The sequence below is a fragment of the Petaurus breviceps genome, unplaced genomic scaffold, assembly GCF_028583685.1.
Source record: "Petaurus breviceps papuanus isolate PSGF00001 unplaced genomic scaffold, PetGlider_PUasm1.0 140, whole genome shotgun sequence".
NCBI classification, from domain to species: domain Eukaryota; kingdom Metazoa; phylum Chordata; class Mammalia; order Diprotodontia; family Petauridae; genus Petaurus; species Petaurus breviceps.
This window is the reverse complement of record NW_027185698.1, coordinates 45,197,857-45,217,101: the sequence shown is the minus strand read 5'-3', so window position 1 is coordinate 45,217,101 and position 19,245 is coordinate 45,197,857. Positions and strand designations below refer to the sequence as shown.

Here is a 19,245-nt window from a genome sequence, read left to right as displayed (position 1 = left end):
AGATCAGAGAGTATGTCTTGGGGAGTAAGGTGTAAAAAAAGTGGAAAGGTAAGATGGTGGGGGAGTAGATTCTGAAGAGCTTTAAATGCCAAACAGAGCGTTTTGTATATGGCCCTGAAGGCAACAGGGAGTCACTGCAGTTTATTAAGTGGAGGGAAGGGGAGAGGCAAGGTCAGACCTGCACTTTAGAAAAATCACTTTAGTGGCTGAATGTATTGGAATGGGGGAAGACTCGAGGCAGGCAGACCCACCAGCAGGTCACTGCAATAACCAAGCCATGAGGTGATGAATCTAAGGTGGGCTTAGAATCAGGAAGACTTATCTTTATGAGTTCAAATCTGGTCTCAGACACTTCCTAGCTGTGTGACCCTGGGTAAGTTACTTAACCCCATTTACCTCAGTTTCCTCATCTGTAAAATGAGCTGGAGAAGGAAATGGCAAACCACTGCAGTAAATCTACCAAGGAGACCCCAAATAGGGTCACGAAGAGTCAGACATGACTCAGCAAGAATGGATGAGGGGTGGTAGCAGTGTCAGAGCAGAGAAGGGGGCACATTCCAGAGATAATTGCAATGGTGATATTGGCAGATCCTTAGCAACAGCTTGGATGTGGAGATGAGAGATAATGAAGTATCTAGAATGACTCTGGGGTTGGGAGCCTATGGAACTGGGGAGACGGTGTTACCCTCTACTGTAATAGGGAAGGGGAGAGGGGTATAGAAGTAGGGTTTGGGGGAAAGATGATGTTTTGGACATACTGAGTTTCAGATGGCTACTGGACATGTAGTTCTAGATGTTGGAAAGGCGATTGGAGATGGGAAACTGGAGGTCAACAGAGAGATTGGGGTAGGAAAGGTAGATTTGAGAATCATTGAGATGGTAATTAAATCCGTGGGAGCTGATGAGATCACCCAGTAGTAAAGTGAAGTACAGTGAAGTAGTAAAGAGGGAGAATGGAAGAGAGCCCAGGACAGAACCTGAGGGACACCCATGGTTAGAGGGTGTGATCTGGAGAAGGATCCAGCAATGGAGACAAGAACAGAAAGGTAGGAGAAGAACCAGGAGAGAATGGTGTCCCAAACAACTAGAGAGAAGAGCCTAGGGGCGGCTAGGTGGCACAGTAGATAGAGCACTGGCCCTGGAGTCAGGAGGACCTGAGTTCAAATGTGACCTCAGACACTAAACATTAAAACTAGCCATGTGACCTTGGGCAAGTCACTTAACCCCAACTGCCCTCCAAAAAGGAAAAAAAATTTAATAATAATAAAAAAAGAAGGGCATATCAAGGAGGAGAGAGTGATCAGCAATGTCAAAGGCAGCAGAGAGGTCAAGGAGCATAAGGACTGAAAAAAGGCCATTGGATTGTGCAGCCAAGATATCATTGGTAAGAGTGGTTTTGGTGGAATAAGGTTAGAAGCCAGATTGTAAGGAGTTAAGAAGACAGTGAGAGGAGAGAAAGTGGAGATACCAGTCTGTAAGCATCAAAGAGATGCTATATCCTAAGTGAACTTTGTGGACAGAATGTTGGTAATAACTACCTTGAGATTGAACCTACTCTTCCCAGGGACTGGGGTGGTAAAGGAGAGTGTGTTCTCTGTTTGGAGACTGTTGTACCTTTTCAGTAACTAATTTCAATAACTAACTCTACCTAAAAGTTAATTGATGTTAATTGACCAACTGACATGGAGGAGATATTTACCGATTTATTGATACTAGGGGTATCTGGACATGGGCTTCTCTGAACAATAGCATTAGAAACACCACCTTCCAAATCTGCCAGGTTTACAGGACTTGGAGGGGAGGTAGAACCAGCTGCACTCTGGGAACCTGACCTGCCAGAGTATGTCACATAGCTAATTCAAAGCCATGGGTTTTCTAAAGATAATAAAAAAAGCAGCCACAGTAGAATAAATTGGTCAGCATTAATAATGTATCTTACATTTCTGGTCTGCAAAGCAGATGTCCTGTCCCCCTTCAGTGCAGGTGGGGACAGTGAGGCCAGAGTCTATGTTCCACAGGAATATCACAGGTCTAATGGATACAGACATGTCTAGAACATTATTTGATTCTCCTTCCCTTCTATTAAAAGTGTGGGGAGGACTATATTTACAAAATCCATCTTCAAAATATATTTAGTAGCTATTTTAATGCTCTTCTAAATTATACACATATTGATTTCTTTGAAAAAAATATTTCTCTTTCTACTTATCTTAGCTATAGACTGTAAGACTCATCAGACAGCTTTACCCCTAGCCACAGATTCATATCGAGATTAGGTCTTATTTAATTTCTGCATCTCCCCCTCATCCAAACAATGACTCTTGCCAGCAATAAATCTTCATAAGTGCCTGTTGAATTGAATTGGATCTTTCTCCCAAAACATTTTATCTTGGGTAGCTATGAGAAAGAAAGGCCAGAGTATTGGCTTTGTAAGGGAGACGGGATGTCTGCTTCACAGGCCAGGAATGTAAGGCACATTATTAATGCTGGCTGATTTATTTTACTGTGGCTGTTCTTTTTATTATCTTTAGAAAACCCATGGCTTTGAGTTAGATATGTGACCTACTCTGCAAAATTGGGATAGATTCAATGAGAAGAGGCATGGAATTGGTGTCTAGAAAACCTGGTTTCGTGGTTGCTAGCTCTTCCGCTTAGTGACTGGGTTGCCTTGGTCAAGTAATTTCCTTTCTTTGAAACTCAGGGTCCTCAACTGTAAAATGGGAATAATAATACTTGTACTAACTATGTTTAAGGGTTGCTATAAGGAAATAGAAAACCATAAACCTAGGGTAGCTAGGTGGCCCAGCAGATAGAGTCAGGAAATCTGAGTTCAAATCCAAACTCAGACACTTAAACATGTGGGTAGCCCTGTACAGGTCACTTAACCCTGTTTGCCTCAGTTTCCTCATCTGCAAAAAAAACTGAAGAAGGCAATGGCAAAACACTCCAGTATCTTTGCCAAGAAAACCGCAAATGGGGAGTCAGACATGGCTGAACAACAACAAAATCATAAACCAATATGGAAATAGGTGCTGCTGCTGTGATAACATTAGTGTCTACTATTTCTCACTATGCTGCGCTCAGGAATAGGTGGCATTTGAGCATCACTCATCCCCCCATTCCAATGCAAGAACAGCCTTTAAGCCCTTAGATATGCAGGACCATAGAACTGAGAGCAGAGAGAAACTTGGAAATGCTCCAGTCTGATCCCATTATGGGGAAGTGGAAAGAGAGGTGAACAAGGGGGGGGGGGGGGGCGGTCAGAGGGCCTGGATCTGACTCATACCCAAAGTGGGTCTGACAATCCCTGTACAGTCAGCCTTGCTGGGTTGGTATATGGGAAGTGATTTGTAAATGTCACTATGGAAATGCTGGTTATTATAGCAATATACTATATTAGAGACTACAAGCAAAACAATTTCTGCTGCATTAGGTTTTCTAAGATCAAAATTTTAAGATGCTGGAAAACCATTTTCCCCTAGTCCTTGTAAAAATGTGTTTAAGACAAAATAATTTGGGGGAATAGGAAAAAGGGGACTTTTTTCAGTCTGTGATATTTAGTAAAGACACAAAGAGGGACATGGATAAAATATTCTTGTAACTATTTATACTAATTGATTATATCCTTAACAGCATCAAAACTCACTTTTGGTCAAGTTTCTTCTCCTCTGTGGGTCTCTTGTTTTCCCTCCTATAACATGAGGGTGATGGATAAGCTGGCCTTTCAGGCCCCTGCCAGCTCTGACATTCTGTGTTTGTGCGATATGAACTGCCACTTCACACACAATATTCTGTGGTTGATGTCTTTTCATTGTCCACTTCTGATATTCTGTGATTCTAGCTAATTTCCTGCCTCTTATTAGTTTTAAGACCTTGTAACAGATTAGAGATGTGAAGCCATCAGTTTGTCAGAGACCATATTGAGACAGGGTCTTTGAACAGAGGCCCCTCACTCTCCTTTCTCTGTGCTTGCTAATTCTGCCTTGCCTTGAAGGAGGGGAATAGTTTTCGCAACGTATTGCTGTTTTCTCTGTCCCCATGAAGCACAAGAAGGGAGGGCACCTAAAGAGGACAATTTTTGTTTAAGTATTTGATTGAAATAACAGCATCAAATCCTTATGTGATCCCATGTTCTGTCAACATTTCACCCTATTTCTTTTTCCATGTCCTTGTTGAGAGGGGAATGGAATGGGAAGTTAGGTAGACTTGGATCCAGAAAAGAGTTGGGTTAAAATTCTGGCTTTAACCCTCACTCTGTCTGACTATGGACAAAGTCACTTCACCTGGATGAGCCTCAGTTTCCTCATCTGCAAAATGGAGATAATTCTATAAAAAATGAATCTTTATCAATCTTGACAGGCAGTGTAAATGGGACTTATTTTTATGACTTCCTTCACACTTCAGTATTATTAATAACATAGCATGTTCAGATCTGCTATATATTTTTCTGTAATCTTTTGGGTTACCTGAAGTGATGATTCTTGAGACCATGGTGGGGCATGATTTTAGCCATACAGAAACACCAAGAAGAGTGATGGTATTAAACTAGCATACAGTATTAAAAGAAACAAAGGAAGGCCTCTAGGGTATTGGATAGATCTTTGAGAATTGCTCAGGATGAGAAGCAAAGGATGCCCTATAGGCCACCCACCATTTGGAAAAACCACACTGAAGAGATCCTGGATCCCATGAGTGGAGTTGGACATTTCTTCAATGTATTCCCAATGCCTGGAACATAGTAGGTGCTTAATAAATGCTTTTTCACTGATTGATCCTTCTCACACCATCATCACCCTATGGACAAGCCAGTATTCTCTATATCTACTTGCGATTGCTTTTGCTTCAGTAACTAATGGACTATTCCCCATGACTTATTTCTGAAGTTAGAAGTCCTGTGTTTACCAGGTCATCTCCATGGAGTGACCCAGATTAAAAAAAAAAATTGAAGCCATTATCAGGGGCCACGTTTTACTTAAGTCCAGAAAACTGGATGGTGGCTAAGACAGTAAAATTTATAACTCTTGGTACTTCTTAGCTGCCCACAATCCCCAGCAATATTGCCTCTCCACCAATCTGCACAAAAGTGAAATGTGATACCTCAAGAGGTAATAATTCCTTCATTCCTGTCTCTAAGCGGAGAATGAATGACCACCTGCTAGGGATGTCATAGGGGGGGCCTCCAATTCTGGTATGGATATATTTGTCAAGTGCTTAAGACAACTTTAAAGTTATATAAATACTAGCTACTATCTGAGATTCTGTGAATCCACCATAGGTTTCTGTACCCACCCACTGCTACTGCCAGACTCTGATCATATTTTACACTATGATTTTCAGGATACTTTGGCACACAGTATTTCCAGTGAGAACTAGGCTTACTCAATCTGTGTGATATTCTGCTGCCACTTCTGTCCTACCAGGTGACCCTCAATAATTCTCTGGGTGTTTGCAAGCCTGGAACCTACTGTAGACGACCCATCGGCCTCTTTAAGCAGTTTGCACCAATCAGGGCCAGACTTAAACTATGTCCTTGCCCTTTATGTTTTAATGACGACAGTGTTGAAGATGAAAAGGGTTAAAAAAAGATGGTTTCACCATGCTCTGGAACAGAGTAGTATAGCTATTCTCCCCAGGCCGGACTCAGGATGGAAGGCGGCAACAGCTGCTGGAAACACAGCTGACCCTGGGTCGGGGAAGCCAATGTGTGGCCCATGGGGTGGCAGGAAGGCTTCATAGCAATGTCTTCTTTTTCTTCCCTCTCTGCAGACATACTGTGTCAAATGACACTGATTAGTTCAGATTAGGGACCCATTAGTCACATCTGCACATAAGAGAGATAACAACTAAGGCAGTCTCCCCAGGGCCACAGCCTATAAATCTACAGAGTGAGAGCTGTATGGGATTGAGCATGAGCACATGGGTAATCAAGTTTGTCATCAGGGGCCTGGGTTCAAATCCCAGCTTTTTTGCTTGCCAGCTGTGTGACCTCAGAGAAGTAGCAGAGGCTCTCTCTAGGAATCATTGGTCACACCGAGTCAGCTGGACTGGACCGTCTCTAAGTTCCCTTCAAGTTCCAGGGCCATGACTCCATGACCTGGGTTTGTATCTGGGTTCTGTCACTTACTACTGACATAGCATGGGAGATTTAGAGCTGGGAGGAACCTAGAACTTCATCTATTCCAAACCTGTCATTTTACAGATGAGGAAACTGAGGCCCAGTGAAGAAAGTGACTTATCTGCGATCACTCAGCCAGCAAATGGCAGTGCTGGGATCTGACTCCAAATCTTGGGCACTTGACACTACTAAGGCCTCTCTTCTGTGATCCAAGACAAATCACTTCTCCCTGAGTCTGTGTGTAAAGCAAAAGGGTCAGAGGAAGGTGTGCAAAAGGTCATTCCTGGTTCAAGAGTCTAGGACCTCATGAAGACAAGGGTACATTTCTTCCTCTTTGATTCCTGTTGAAAAGTTCATCTCAAGTTCAAAAATTGCTTTTTAAAAATTAAGAAGTTTTCATTTTGTGTCTTATGAAATTTAAAACATCAAAGTATACATTTAATTTTATTAGTCACCTGAGATCCTTTTCAGACCAGGTGGGTCTTAAGACCCAAGTTCTCAAATAAAACAAACAAATCTAATTAGGCTATTCATCTGAACTTGTTTTCTCTTATGTAAAAGAAGTTGAACCAGATGACTTTGCCTAACTCTTGCAGGGATAAGTGTTAGGGGAATGGGAATTTAAGATCTTCCCTGCTGCTAGGCCCTCTGATAAGCTTAAGTGATTTAAGACAAACTTCCTTGATTTGAAAATATACTCTGCCCCCTAATAGGCTGAATGTGGTCACCTGGAGGCTTGTTTTTCAGGAATGCCTACGTCTTGATGCTTTGTGATTGGGCAGTGGGTCAAAAAGGTTGTGACATTCTCTAACCCCATATATACCCTGATGTGAGGTTTTGTTTTGGGGCTCACTTTGAGAAGGGTTGTGTGATTTGGCGAGATGAGACTCTGGGCAGCCATTGAGCCCCCCAGCTTTGAAAACCCAGATGTTGGTGCTTCTCTCTCTGGTAACTGACTAGGTGTGGATGTAATGGGCAGGCAGCTGGAAGCTTGTCTGCTGATGTTTCTCTGTATTTGTTGCCTGCTTGTAACTTGTTTGTATTCTCTGAAGTTTGGGGTGCTGATCTTTTTCCCCTGAACTAGGTGAATGACATGTTTGATTAAAGCAAGATTATTAATCCATTTTGAGTTGCTTTCCTTTAAAAAAGCAGATCTAAGAACCTGTGTTGGCAGCCACCCTGGGGACACTGGGGTGCTTGCTGCTACACTAAGATAAGAGTCTATTTACTGCTCCATCTATCTACCTACCTATTTATGTCTATCCACCCACCCATCCATCCCTCCATTCATCCATCCATCCATCCATCCATCCATCCATTCATCCATCCATCATCTACATTCACCTTCACTCAGTCTAGGTCAGTGGTGAAGTAAGAAAGCAAATGCACAAAGCCACATGATTTCTATTCTTTATTGGAATGAATGTTTATACCTTTCATACTAAAGGATCCTGTTTCAATTGTCCAATGTGGTGAATGCTAGGAAACAGGCCTAACAATCAAATGGATCCAACATGGTTAGAAATACTGCAACCCCTGCAAAGAATGGAAGAGCTTTCTTTGTATTTACACAATGAAATTGATTGCTTGTGTGTCCCAAAGTTGTAGGCTTTTAAAAAAAATCTTAGATGGTTCTAGCCTTGTCTTTTAAAATACCTTAAAGAAAAAAATAAAATGAAATACCTTTATGGTGTGGATTTTTGTATTATAGATAAATAAGGTGCTTGCTGTTGTCCCTAACAGTTGTGCTGAAAAGCGACTTTAAACACTGTGGTCAACCCAAAGCTCTGAGCTACAGGGCTGTAGTCTGGGGGTGGTGTGGAGGAAATGGTTGCATTTAAAAACATTGTTACTGAAGCTGTGGAAATTGTATTTTGCTATTGCAGGACTTAGTCCTCTTTCCTGTAACCTACAGTGAATTATCTAGTACAAAACACATGGGTGGGAGGAACTACAAGACTGGGAGAGATAGGAAGAGGCAAGAGGAAGGGAGGTGCAGGGGTGGGGCGGGACCAAGAGAGATCAAATATAACAGAAACTAGAATTAAACTTCCCACTGAAATGATACCAATTGGATAAGCATAGGCCTAGAAGCCATGCCCACCCTGTAAGTGTGTGTGAGCAGGTCACAGGCCCAAAATCTATGTGAGGAAGTCCTGCAGAACTATACATACTTGTGCAAAAATCATAAAGAATGAACTTTTAAAAACAGTTTCAGTAAAAGAAAGCTCAGTTCCTGTCAGGGACAGCGTCTGACTTGTTACTTTAAAAAATTAGCCCTTTGCTAGTCTAGTCAAACAGAGGATGATGGGCAATTGCCCTGGAATCCTTCACTGTATATGAAATGTGGAGAGAGAGAGGGTGAGGTGGGGTGGGGCTGAGGCATCACCTCTTCCTTCCAAAGTCTGGAAGTTAGAGCCTTGCCCTGCCTCTCCTCCCTCCCCTGAAATGAGCAGCCTCCAGAGAAGGGCTGGTATCTGGAGGGAAAGGACAGGCCTGAGGAGCTTAGAGGGGAAACGCTGAGGCCTTTGAGTTTCCCAAACAGAAGAAGGGGGATGGTACAGCTGAGATGGGCCTTTGCCTTGGAAGAAAAGAGCCCAAGAACAGCACCCGAGCCACCCCTACACCATCCCTGCTCAAGGATGGTCAGTGGATGATGCAAACGTCCAAGATGCAGAATTTGGCCCTGCAGGTGGGGCAAGGCACTTGGCTGGAGAGCCAGGTCTCTGGGTGCTGCTGATCCTGGCGGCTGGCAAACCACTTGCCCATGCACGTCAGACACCACATGGGGCGGCAGTAACACTGCTGGCACTCTCCCTCATCCGACTCCTGGCAGTTCTTCACCAGCTTAATGTTGGCACTTATCTGCATGCAGCCAATGCAGGGCTCCAGTTCCTTCCAGGGCATTGGGAAACCAGGAGGAGGTGGGGAGAGAAGGGAGAAAAAAAGCAAAGACTTAACTCCTTTTTCTGGCTCTTTTTAGAAGACCTGTATAGTTCAAAGCTTTTTTTTTTTAATTCAATACAAAGCAAGGCAATCCAGTAAACAAGAATGAATTAATTTTCAAGTCTGTGCAGATGCCAAGGCTCAACCTAGAGGCTCACAAAATTCTGGTAAGAACAATCACACTAGTTCATTTCCATGGTGTGTGAAGGCTTTTGGAGGTCTAGGGATGGAGGCAGGGAAAGGACTGATGAGATGGATGAACAGACAGGGCCAGAGAGAGAAGCTAAGTTGCTTGGCCAGATCCTGGACCTAGTACCTGCCAGCACTGGGATGACTGACCCAAGCCCTCCAGAGTTCACAGCTGGGTAATACACGATAGTGCATCCGTGTGGAGGCACTACTGACAAGGGCCAGAAGGGAAGGCTTCTTGGACGAGGAAGAATTTGATTTGGGCTTTAAAGGTCAGGTAGAAATTCAGCAAGGCACTGTAGAATGAGCAGAGGTAGGAAAGTTCAGGGGGGCTCAGGGCATAAAGGAGGCTGGAGAGGTCCTGGGGGAGACACCTGTGAGTGACCAGCAAGGAGCTTTGGCTTTATCTGGCAGCTGACAGGCTACTTCTGAAAAATGCTCACAAGACTGACTGGCCCTCATCTTTACCATTTATTCTCCTGAATAGAAAAGAAAGAGGGAAATGGAGTGAGGAAAGCTGTAAGTGCAAAAAGTCAGTTCCTATCCAGCTCTGATTCGGCCCCTTTTTCTCTCTGCTCAGCACCTAGTCCATCACTAAGCCTGCCTCCTAAGGAACCACTTCTCAATGATGGCAATGGGCTGCCTCACGGGGCTTCCTGCCCACCCTGCCTTTGTCTAGGTGCCCAACAATGTACCAAAGAAAAAGGCGAGTTGCTTTCAGGACTGGCTGCCCAGCCTAACCCCTCCTGGGAAGCCTCCTTTTATTTTATTTTTTCAAATGCTTTATTAACTTCTGATTTACATCATTCATTTCTGCCAGATTTTGAGTTACAAATTTTCTCCCCGTTTTTCCCCTATGGAAGCCTCCTTTTAAATCTAGCAATCATTGAATTCAATGAGGATATTCCCATAAGGCCTTTGGTCTGCTCTGGCCTGTCCTTTCCTCCCCACCTAGGGCTCTCTGAATCTTCCCAGGCCTCTACAGTCCAGCTTGGCTCACATCTATACTGTCCTGCATTGTTATTTAACTTACATGTGGCTATACCTTGTCTTCCTGGTGAGAGCATGAGCTCCCTAAGGCCCAGGGCATGGTCTTACATTTATTTTTATGCTCTCCTCCCTTAGCACTATGTACAATAAATACTCAAGTATTTATTGATCATTTACTTCCTAGCTGGAGTAGGAGCTCCATAAATACTCGCTGAATTGAATTTAATTAAATCTATTTTTTTCCAATCACTTTATCACTTGGTTCGTTGTAGCCACCCTCCCTGACAAAGACAAACTTAAGATTACAAAAGGAATTCCTTATGGTGCGAAAGAAGTGACACATTATCCAGGCTCTCTCAGAGAGAGAACCAATTAAAGGGGCAGCATATATTGTCTCCTGCTGGGCATCAATTTAAACCAAATGAAAAACTCTACTTGCTTTATCCATCTGTACACAAAGACACATATGCACACAGGCAAGGCTGGATTTTTAAAGCTCATTTTGGTGAATACAAAAGTGACAAAGTCTATGACAAAGAGGGTCAGGAAGGCTGTTAATCTAAAATACTCAATGTAATTCAACTCAATATTTATTAAGCTCCTGCTGTATGAAGAGCCCTGTGCTGGCTACAAGGGGAGATAGAGAGTTTAGATAATAATAACAGACAGAGATACCTGTAGCATATAACAGTACCTGATGAAGGCACTGAATCAGTGAGCACAGCAGTGTGAGATCCTCCCGGGAGGCTATGAAGGGGGACAACAGAGGTGGCATCTGCACTGGGGGCTGTAAATGGAGAGGTAAAACGGGGGAGGGAGGCCACGAGAGGCAGGGAGGATGGGGGAGGGGGGAGCAGAGGTATGGTGGTGGGAGAGTACAGGGTGATGAAGAGGGAAAATCAGCTTGGTGTTACTATATGGAACAGAGAGCTTGGGGCAGAACATGCCACAGCAGGCTTTAGCAGGCTGACTTTGCAGGGCCTGGAATGCTGAGCCTAAGCTTTCCTCCTGACAGAGGTAACAGGGAACCACTGAATATTGTGACCAGCTCCATCTGTCAGCATGTCAGAGATGGACTGCAGTGGGGAGGGAATGGGCAAGAGAACACATGGGAGCACAGCGAGGATCGGAGATCTGGAGCTGAAAGGGGCCTTCAAGGCCTGCTAGTCCAATGTGTTCGTTTTACAGATGAGGAAACTGAGGCCCAGGCAGGTGAAGGGACTTGCTGACGGCCCCAGAGCCAGTGTTCTTCATGCCAGTTTCCTGCTAATTAATTCCGTATTAGGAGGCGGCAGGGAGAGCAGTTTTCAATCTGGTTATTTACCGGGAGTGATGAGCTGGCAACACCAGGGGAAGCAGATAGGTGGAATTCCATGGCTGAACATCGCAGCGCTGAGGAGGGAGACCCCAGGTGTAAGAGGGGCGGTGGAGGGATAGGGTGAACATGCCCTCCCCCCCTACATGGGGAGCCCATGCTCCCTGGCAATCAGGTGGGTCTGAAATGGAGACGCCCACGGCATGGTGTGCCTCAGGCCGTCCTACCAGTCACCAATGAGGCTTGGCCGTGGGGGATAAGGAAGACCTGGGACTGGGCTGCAGCCAGAAGCTGCAGTCTCCTCCTAGGTAACAGGGAGATGGGTCCTAATGGCTGCACCTCCAGCCTCACAGAGGTGCAGTGAAACACTGAAGAAATCACAGTTTTTCATTAAATGCTGAAGAACTCTCTGGTGACCTGGGAGAGGAGGTTCCCTTACCTGAGGAGCTGAGGGGAGCAACATCCCTGAGTGGGGCTGTGAAGGAGATGAAATACAGCCTTGGGCACCGAAGGGGTCCAAGTCCAGGGAGACGGTTTTAGAAGGAGGTGTGGGCATGTTTGTAGACCACAGGGAGAAGAGATTATCGTGGGTGGTTTGCTGGAGAAGATAGGGGGTGGGATCAGGGCACATGGAGGGCAGGGGACGGCCTGGAGTATAGGAAGAGAGTGGGTTGTGCAGGTGATGAAGAGACAGGAAGAAGAGAGAACTCGTGGCCAATGGTGTCTGTTTTCTTAGTAAACTACAAGGTGAGTTCCTTAGCCAAGAGGCTAAAGGGCCTTAGGAGGCTTGAGAAAAGAAGGGAAGGTTGGAAGAGGGTGGGACAGAGGATCAAGGAGGAGTAAAAGGATTGCTTTGCTGTTGTGAGGGTCCAGAGGACATTGTACAACATAAATGTGTATTAGGACTAATTCAATGTGGGAGCATGACTTTGGCAGCCACGGAGGGTGCCAGAGACTTCAGAAGAGAAAAGGGTTTGGAAAGCCCTCTGTGAGGTCTGGGACAGAGGGATAGTTAGGGAGGGGAAATGAAGAATAGACCTAGGCATAATTAAGATATGGGAATCATTGCAGACCTATCAGGAAAATGTGAGGATCTTCTCTAGATGAGCTAAGTAATTTAGAAACAAGGTTTAGGGAACATAATGAAGTATGACTCATGAAATATATATCCTTTGGGCCTCGGAGAGGGTTTCTTGTCATTTCATGTCTAGTAAATAAAATCAAGGAGTTAACAAAAAAAAAGTGACACATTTATCCCTGTCCCCTAAAAGAGAAGACACTTAAAATAACTTCCTTTCTCTTACTGGTTTTGGAATTATCTATTGCTATACATGGCTGTAACTAAGAGATCTGTACCCTCAGAGGCTCCTGAAGGGTGCAGGGCTCTCAGGAAGCCGATGGGATTCAGGAGTTCAGAACCTACCCCTCCCTCCCAAACCATTGCCTTGGACTCTGTCCTTACTTCCCTTAGACAGACTGCAGATAATAACAGCTTTTCATTTTATTAGCACCTAAAGGTTTACAAAAGTGCCTTCCCCACAACAACTCTGGCAGGGATGGCAATGCAAGGGTTTTATTACTCCCATTTTACAGAGGAGAAAAATAAAGAGAGAGGGGAAAGTAGCCTGGCTGCACCCACACATTTAGGATGTAGCTGGGCAAGGATTCAAACCTGAATCCAATGCCAACACGCTGGTACCATGCTGACTCTCAAGTTTACAAATATTCTCATTATATTCTAATAAATATAACTGAGTCTGAATCATTGTTAGGTTTAAAGCTGGTTGGGGTGCAGCATAAGCAGTCAGGGCCTACTCAAACCACAGAAGTACAGAGAGTACCCATTTATTAAGTGTTCACTGGGTACCAGGCACTAAACCCCATGTTTTCCATTAGCTTTCCACATGTCCCCCACCTACAGTGAGCCTCCCTGATCTTGTCCCCTCCCTCCTTCATCCCATCGGACAAGTCCCCAAGAGGATTCTTTCATCTTGCTTAAAACACATCCCCGTTCAGCATCTCCAGGGACACTAACTGGTGTGGAGTCAATAAAACTGCTGCCAGAAGGAGGCAGAGTCAGCAGCAAAGGCCTGACTAATCCGGAATCTAGAGAATCCCTGCTCCATGACCAAAACGGCAATGGAAGTAATAATATTGCTTCATCTTTCCATACTGCTTAAAGTTTTCCAAACTGCTGGTTTGTTTGTTTTTAATGGCCACCCTGGGGGATGGGCAGCGAAAGTATTATGATGTCCAATTTGTAGGAGAGAGCTGAGGTCAAGAGGGTGAAATTACTTGTCCACAGCCACCCGGCTGCTCAGCACTCAGCTGGAGATGTGGTTCTGGGGATGAGCACAGGGGTCAGGCCTGGGGATACCGACCTTGGTGTGCTGGGTCTACAAAGCATGGAAGCCAAGGGAGTACCCAAATTGTAGAGGGGGTTGGGGGAAAGTGTAGAAAGAGGAGAGAAGAAGGCTGAGGTCAGTGCCTTGGGGAATCCATCCCTCATATGGGCTGGGCAAGGGGATAAGCAGCCAGGAAAGGAGACGGACTGGCAAGCTCCTGCTCATGATTGCTCACTCTTTCTACCAAGGACTTTCTGCATGGAAAGTAATTTTTCTCTCTCTATCTACTGACACCTTCCCTGCTGCCTCCACACAAACCCAGATCTCCCCCATCCTCTAAAAAAAACAAACACAAAATCCTTCACTTGACCCTGCCAGGCCCTCAGGCAATGTCCCAAGTCTCTTTTTGTTTCACCACAAAATCCTAGAATAAGCTTTCCACACTTGTTTCTACAATATCACCTCCCACTCACCTGGCACTTCCAGGAAGTCTGGCTTTCCACCCCACCCCTTGACCCACACAAATTTCTCCAAGGTTACAGTCTTCTCCTAAATGCTGAATCCAATGGCCTTCCTCTCCTTTCTTACTCTCTCTGATCCTCCTGCCCAATCCATCGTGGTAGCTTTCTGGCCTGGGGTCCTGACTCCTCTGCTTCAGGGTTCTCCTCCCAGCCCTCCTCCTCCTCCTCCTCAGTCTCCTTCATGGAATTGTCGTCCATTGAGTCCCAGCCCATGTGTGGGTATGCTCCAGACCTCAGACTTACTCCCTCTTTCTTCTCTCTCTCTCTACTCCTTCCCTTGGTGATCCCATCAGCCCCCAAGCTTTCAATCATCATCCCTTGGCAAAAATTTGCCAATCTCCACAGCCAGCCCTCCTCTCTTAAGCTCCAACCTACAATATCTATAATTTAACTTCTACATCACCTGCTGGACATCTCCACTTGACGTTCCACAAGTATCCCCAGCTCAACCTGCCTAAAACAGAAGTCACTGTCTTTCCCCTGAACCTCTCCTTAACCTCCCCTGTTTGTGTCAAGCCCCCCACTGTTTTCTGTCACCCCATTTCACTACCCGTCCATCTCCTCACTTTTGTCCGCTCTACCACAACACCACCGCTGCCGCCCCTGCCCCCTCTTCTCTCTGCTCAGTTTGCTGCCTTCCTAATTCAGGCCCTTATTCCTCTCACCTGGATGAATGAAATCACATCCTAATTGACCTCCTTCCTTCCAGTCTCCTTCTCCCTAATTCATCTTCCAAATGTGTCAAAATGAAATTCTTATCAACACAAGCCTGAGCATGTCATTGTCCTAAAGAAGCTTTGATGGCTCCCTACTGCTTCTGGGACAAACTACAAATTCTGCTTTGGCTGTTTAAAGCCCCTCACATTCTGCTTCTGCTGGCCTTTCCAGATTCATTTCATGCTATTCCTACTGAAGTACTCTCTGATCCTAGCTGCTCTTCTCCCCCCATTCCCACCCCCCACTCCAAGGCTGTTCACACATTGGGCCATCACTCTTTCTGGAATCCCTAGCCTTCTTCAAGGCTCATCAGTTACCTCCTCCACAAAATCTTTCTTTAAAGGAAGATGGGTGGTGCAGCAGACTTGGAGTCAGAAAGACCCAAGTTCGGATCCAGCCTCATTCAGGTCACTACACAAGCTACTTAATCTCTGTCTCCCTTGGTTTCTTCATCTGTAAAATGAGCATCATAACACCACCTTCCTCCCAGGGCTGTTGTGAGGGTCACATGAGGTATTTGTTAAGCACTTTGCAAATCTTAAAGCACCAGATAAATGCTGTTTGTTGTCATTACTGTTGCTGTGGTTAACAAGTCCTTCCATTCCCTCCTGCAGCTGACACCCACCGTGAGCAGGATGCTTGATGCAGTCAGGAGCACCCACTTTTTTCACATTTTGTCTCTGACACTTATTAGCTATGTAGTCAGGGGCTAATTACTGCCTTTTTCTGAGACTTAGTTTCTTCATCTTCAAAATGGGGATAACAGCTGCAGCAGCACCCACCTCACAAGATCACCTAGAGCCTTAAGGGAGACCTGCTGAGAGCCTTCAGGCGTTATGTAAATGTCAGGCATTATTATTTTTGCTTTGTATAGGCTTGTCTCTGTCCATGTTATATCCCTCCCATAGAATGTTGGCTCCTTGAGGGCAGGGATTATGGCTTGCATATTATTAGGCACTTGGTAAATGCTTACTGAATTGAACTAAATGGAAAGTATGGTTAGAGTCAATCTTACAGCTACTATCAATGAAAACTCTGCTTCTACCCACCCTTTTGGCCTGGCTGCTAACATCCCTAGAATTGAAGGGAGGAGGCTAGTGCCACCTTAAACACGTACTGGTCTGCTGCCTCACCCCCTCACAGCTCAGCTGCACTGCCTTCCCTGCTGAGCTAACAGTCTAATGTGTGAACTTTCACAATTCTCTCTACTCTCTATTAAAGAAATTTATGTTCATGTCAGTAGTGGGGCAAGTAACTTTGTCCCCATTCCTCAGACCACCCAATCATGTATTTATTAATTGCCTACCACACACTGTGCACTGTGCTTGGTGCTGGGGATACAAATAGAGAGAATGAAACAATCCTTACCATGAGCTTACATTAAAATTCTGGAGACAAGTACATATGAATAGAAACATATACACACAGCATCAATATAAAAGTTCACATATACACACAAAAGTAGTCAAAGACAGAGTAGTTTGGGAGGGAAAGTGCTAGTGGTTGGAGGAGGATCAAGAAAAGGTGTTCATGTAGAAAGTGGGGCCCAGGGAAGAGAAGGGACTCTATGAAGCAGTGAAGGAGGGAGTTCCTTTCAGTTCCAAGCCTGGGAGGGAGCCAATGCAAAGGCATGGAGATGGAAATGTTGGGTTGTGGAACAACCGAGTTGGTGGGAGAACTGGTAATGCCCAGGGCTCTTGACTCCTACCTCAAGACCTCACTCTACTGAATTTACCTACCTGGTTACTGGGAATGGAGTAAGGTGGGTTGATTTCCACCAAGGATGTAAATGTTTCCAGAAACAAGTCACCGAGGCTCTGGTGGATCACAACGTTGGCGGCATTGCGGATGGGAGCGTGGAGTTTCTCACGCAGTTCACCGTACTCTGTAGAATTCAACCTGAATGAGAAAAGGTGAAAGGAATAATTTTCTCATTCTACTTATCCTAGGATTTAGAAGGTGAAGGGGTCTTTGAGGTGGCCTAATCCAGTTCTCTCATTTCATAGATGAGGAAACCAAGTCCTGAGGAGTTAAGGGACTTGCTGAGAATTAGGGCTAAATGCCAGAGCCACAATTTGAACCCAGGTCCTCTAACTCCAAATCTAGGGCCCCTTCCACTATATTACTTGACCTAACGTAATAATTCTCCTTCATTTTAAGGACACTTCATACATTTCCAAAGGGCCACTTAGTTACATGACCTTGAATTAAACTAAGTGCTTAACAAATATCTCATCTGATCCTCGTATTAACTCTGGGAAGTCACTACTAGTATGATCCTCATAGTACAACTGAGGAAACTGAGGTAGAGAATGGTGATTTGCCCAGAGCTGCACAGCTTTTAAGTATCTGAGGCCAGATTTAAACTCAGGTCTTCCTGATCCCAGATTCAGTGTCAGCTCTACTTCATCACAGCTGACTTCAGAAAGAGCAATCTTATCACCGTATTAGGCTATTAATCAATAAGCATTTATTAAGTGCCTACCATGTGCCAGAAGCTGTGAGGTGGCATGGTGCATAGAGCACTGGGATTGGCATCAGGAAGACTAAGTTTCCTGAATTCAAATCTGGCCTCAGACACTTACTAGCTGTGTGACCCTGGGCAAGTCACTTTTCCCTGTTTGCCTCAGTTTTCTCCTATGTAAAATAAGCTAGAAGAGGAAATAGCCAACCAACCAGATTTTTGCCAAGAAAACCTTGAAGACTTGAAGCCAGGAGACAGAGATGAGGAGAGCGAACATTCCAGGTGTGGGGGACAGTCAGAGGAAATGCCAGAGCCAAAGGACAACTGTCTTCTCTGAGAAAGGGTCAAGGGGCTAGTGTCATTGGACAGAAGAGCATGTATGTAAAGGGCAAAAGACTAGCAAGGTGGAAGGCAGGCCAACCCACTGATCCTGGAGTAGTTTTCGGGTCTAGAAGAAGTCCCTTACACTGAGGTATAAAGTTCTTCCTCACATACCCCTTCCTCCTTTTCTCTTTCCCTGTTCATTCTAGCTTTGCTCTCTGGGACCAGACAGACCAAACTGAATCCCCTATCCGCATGATGGCCCTTCAGATGCTGAAAAGTCTTATGACTGCCCTAAGATGGTGTGGGGTACCCTGTATACGAGAGTCTACTTCACAGTGCTATAAAAAGTCTGTTACTACCACCTGACAGTCCTAGGACAAGTGTCTATCCTGTACATGGTATCGAGGAAAAAGCACTAGACTTGGTATCATGGGAGACCTGGGTCCAAACTTAGCCTCTAACTTTGCTGGTTCTGTGCCCATGGACAAGGTACTTATCCTTCCTCATCTATAAAACAGAGACAAAACTTGCAATAATTCCTTGCAAGGTGATGATGACAATATTTCACAAATTTCGAAGGGTCTAATAAATGTAAGTTAGTATGATGTCATCTGTTAAGGACAGAGTATGTAACCTTCCTTATTCTGAATCCCTTTGTCATCTTAGATGGGAATAAAAAGACACTGTTGGGTACTTGGCTTTTTGTTTTCTGGAAGAATAATTCATTCTGAGGTGGAACAAAAGTGACAGGAGGTAGCCTGTGGCTTAAAAAAAAAAGAATCCTTTCTAGATTTGTGAGAAGCTATTAGCTCTCAACTGTGCTCTAAACTGGATGAGAGAGAACAAATGGACTGAGGATGTGTTTGAGGAAATGAGCTGGTGAGAATTATTCTGATTTCATAGGTAACAGCCTTTAAATCAAACCAAGGGAGAAAAAAAGCGCTCTGCAGGTCCTGATGGATTTCGCCAGGCCTCAAGGCTTCCCTGAGTACCTGCTTTACTAATTCATGGTGCAGTGATAAAGGGAAGGATGTTAATAACTAAGACCTACAAGAGTGTGCTACATCTGAGAGCAGCCACAATGAACTTTTAATCTTCACTCAAGCAAATGAAAATGCATCCAGTATTCTCTAAACACAGTATTTTCAACAGACCACTTTAAAAAAAAGTATGGTTTTAAAAATCTTTATTGATTTTGTTTTTCACACAATCATTTCTCAACAAACCCACCAACCTCTCACTGATTCTTTTCTTGAAACAAATTAAACAAACCCAACTGCAAGTCAACTGCATCTGAGAATGCATGCAACATTACCTAC

The 19,245-nt window shown here is 44.6% G+C and overlaps 1 protein-coding gene across 1 annotated transcript in view; it reads right to left on the bottom strand.

Annotated features, from left to right (window-relative positions):
- Positions 1-7,513: 7,513 nt before the first annotated feature.
- The window catches only part of TMEM129 (transmembrane protein 129, E3 ubiquitin ligase), a 25,876-nt gene continuing 14,144 nt past the window's right edge, over positions 7,514-19,245 (bottom strand). Inside the window, exons 3-4 of the mRNA XM_069071314.1 lie at positions 16,878-17,037; positions 7,514-9,010 (exon numbers count right to left, since the gene is read on the bottom strand). Of these exons, the coding sequence (XP_068927415.1) occupies positions 8,762-9,010; positions 16,878-17,037 (409 nt within the window). The 3' untranslated portion in view covers positions 7,514-8,761. The remainder of the gene's footprint in view (positions 9,011-16,877; positions 17,038-19,245) is intronic.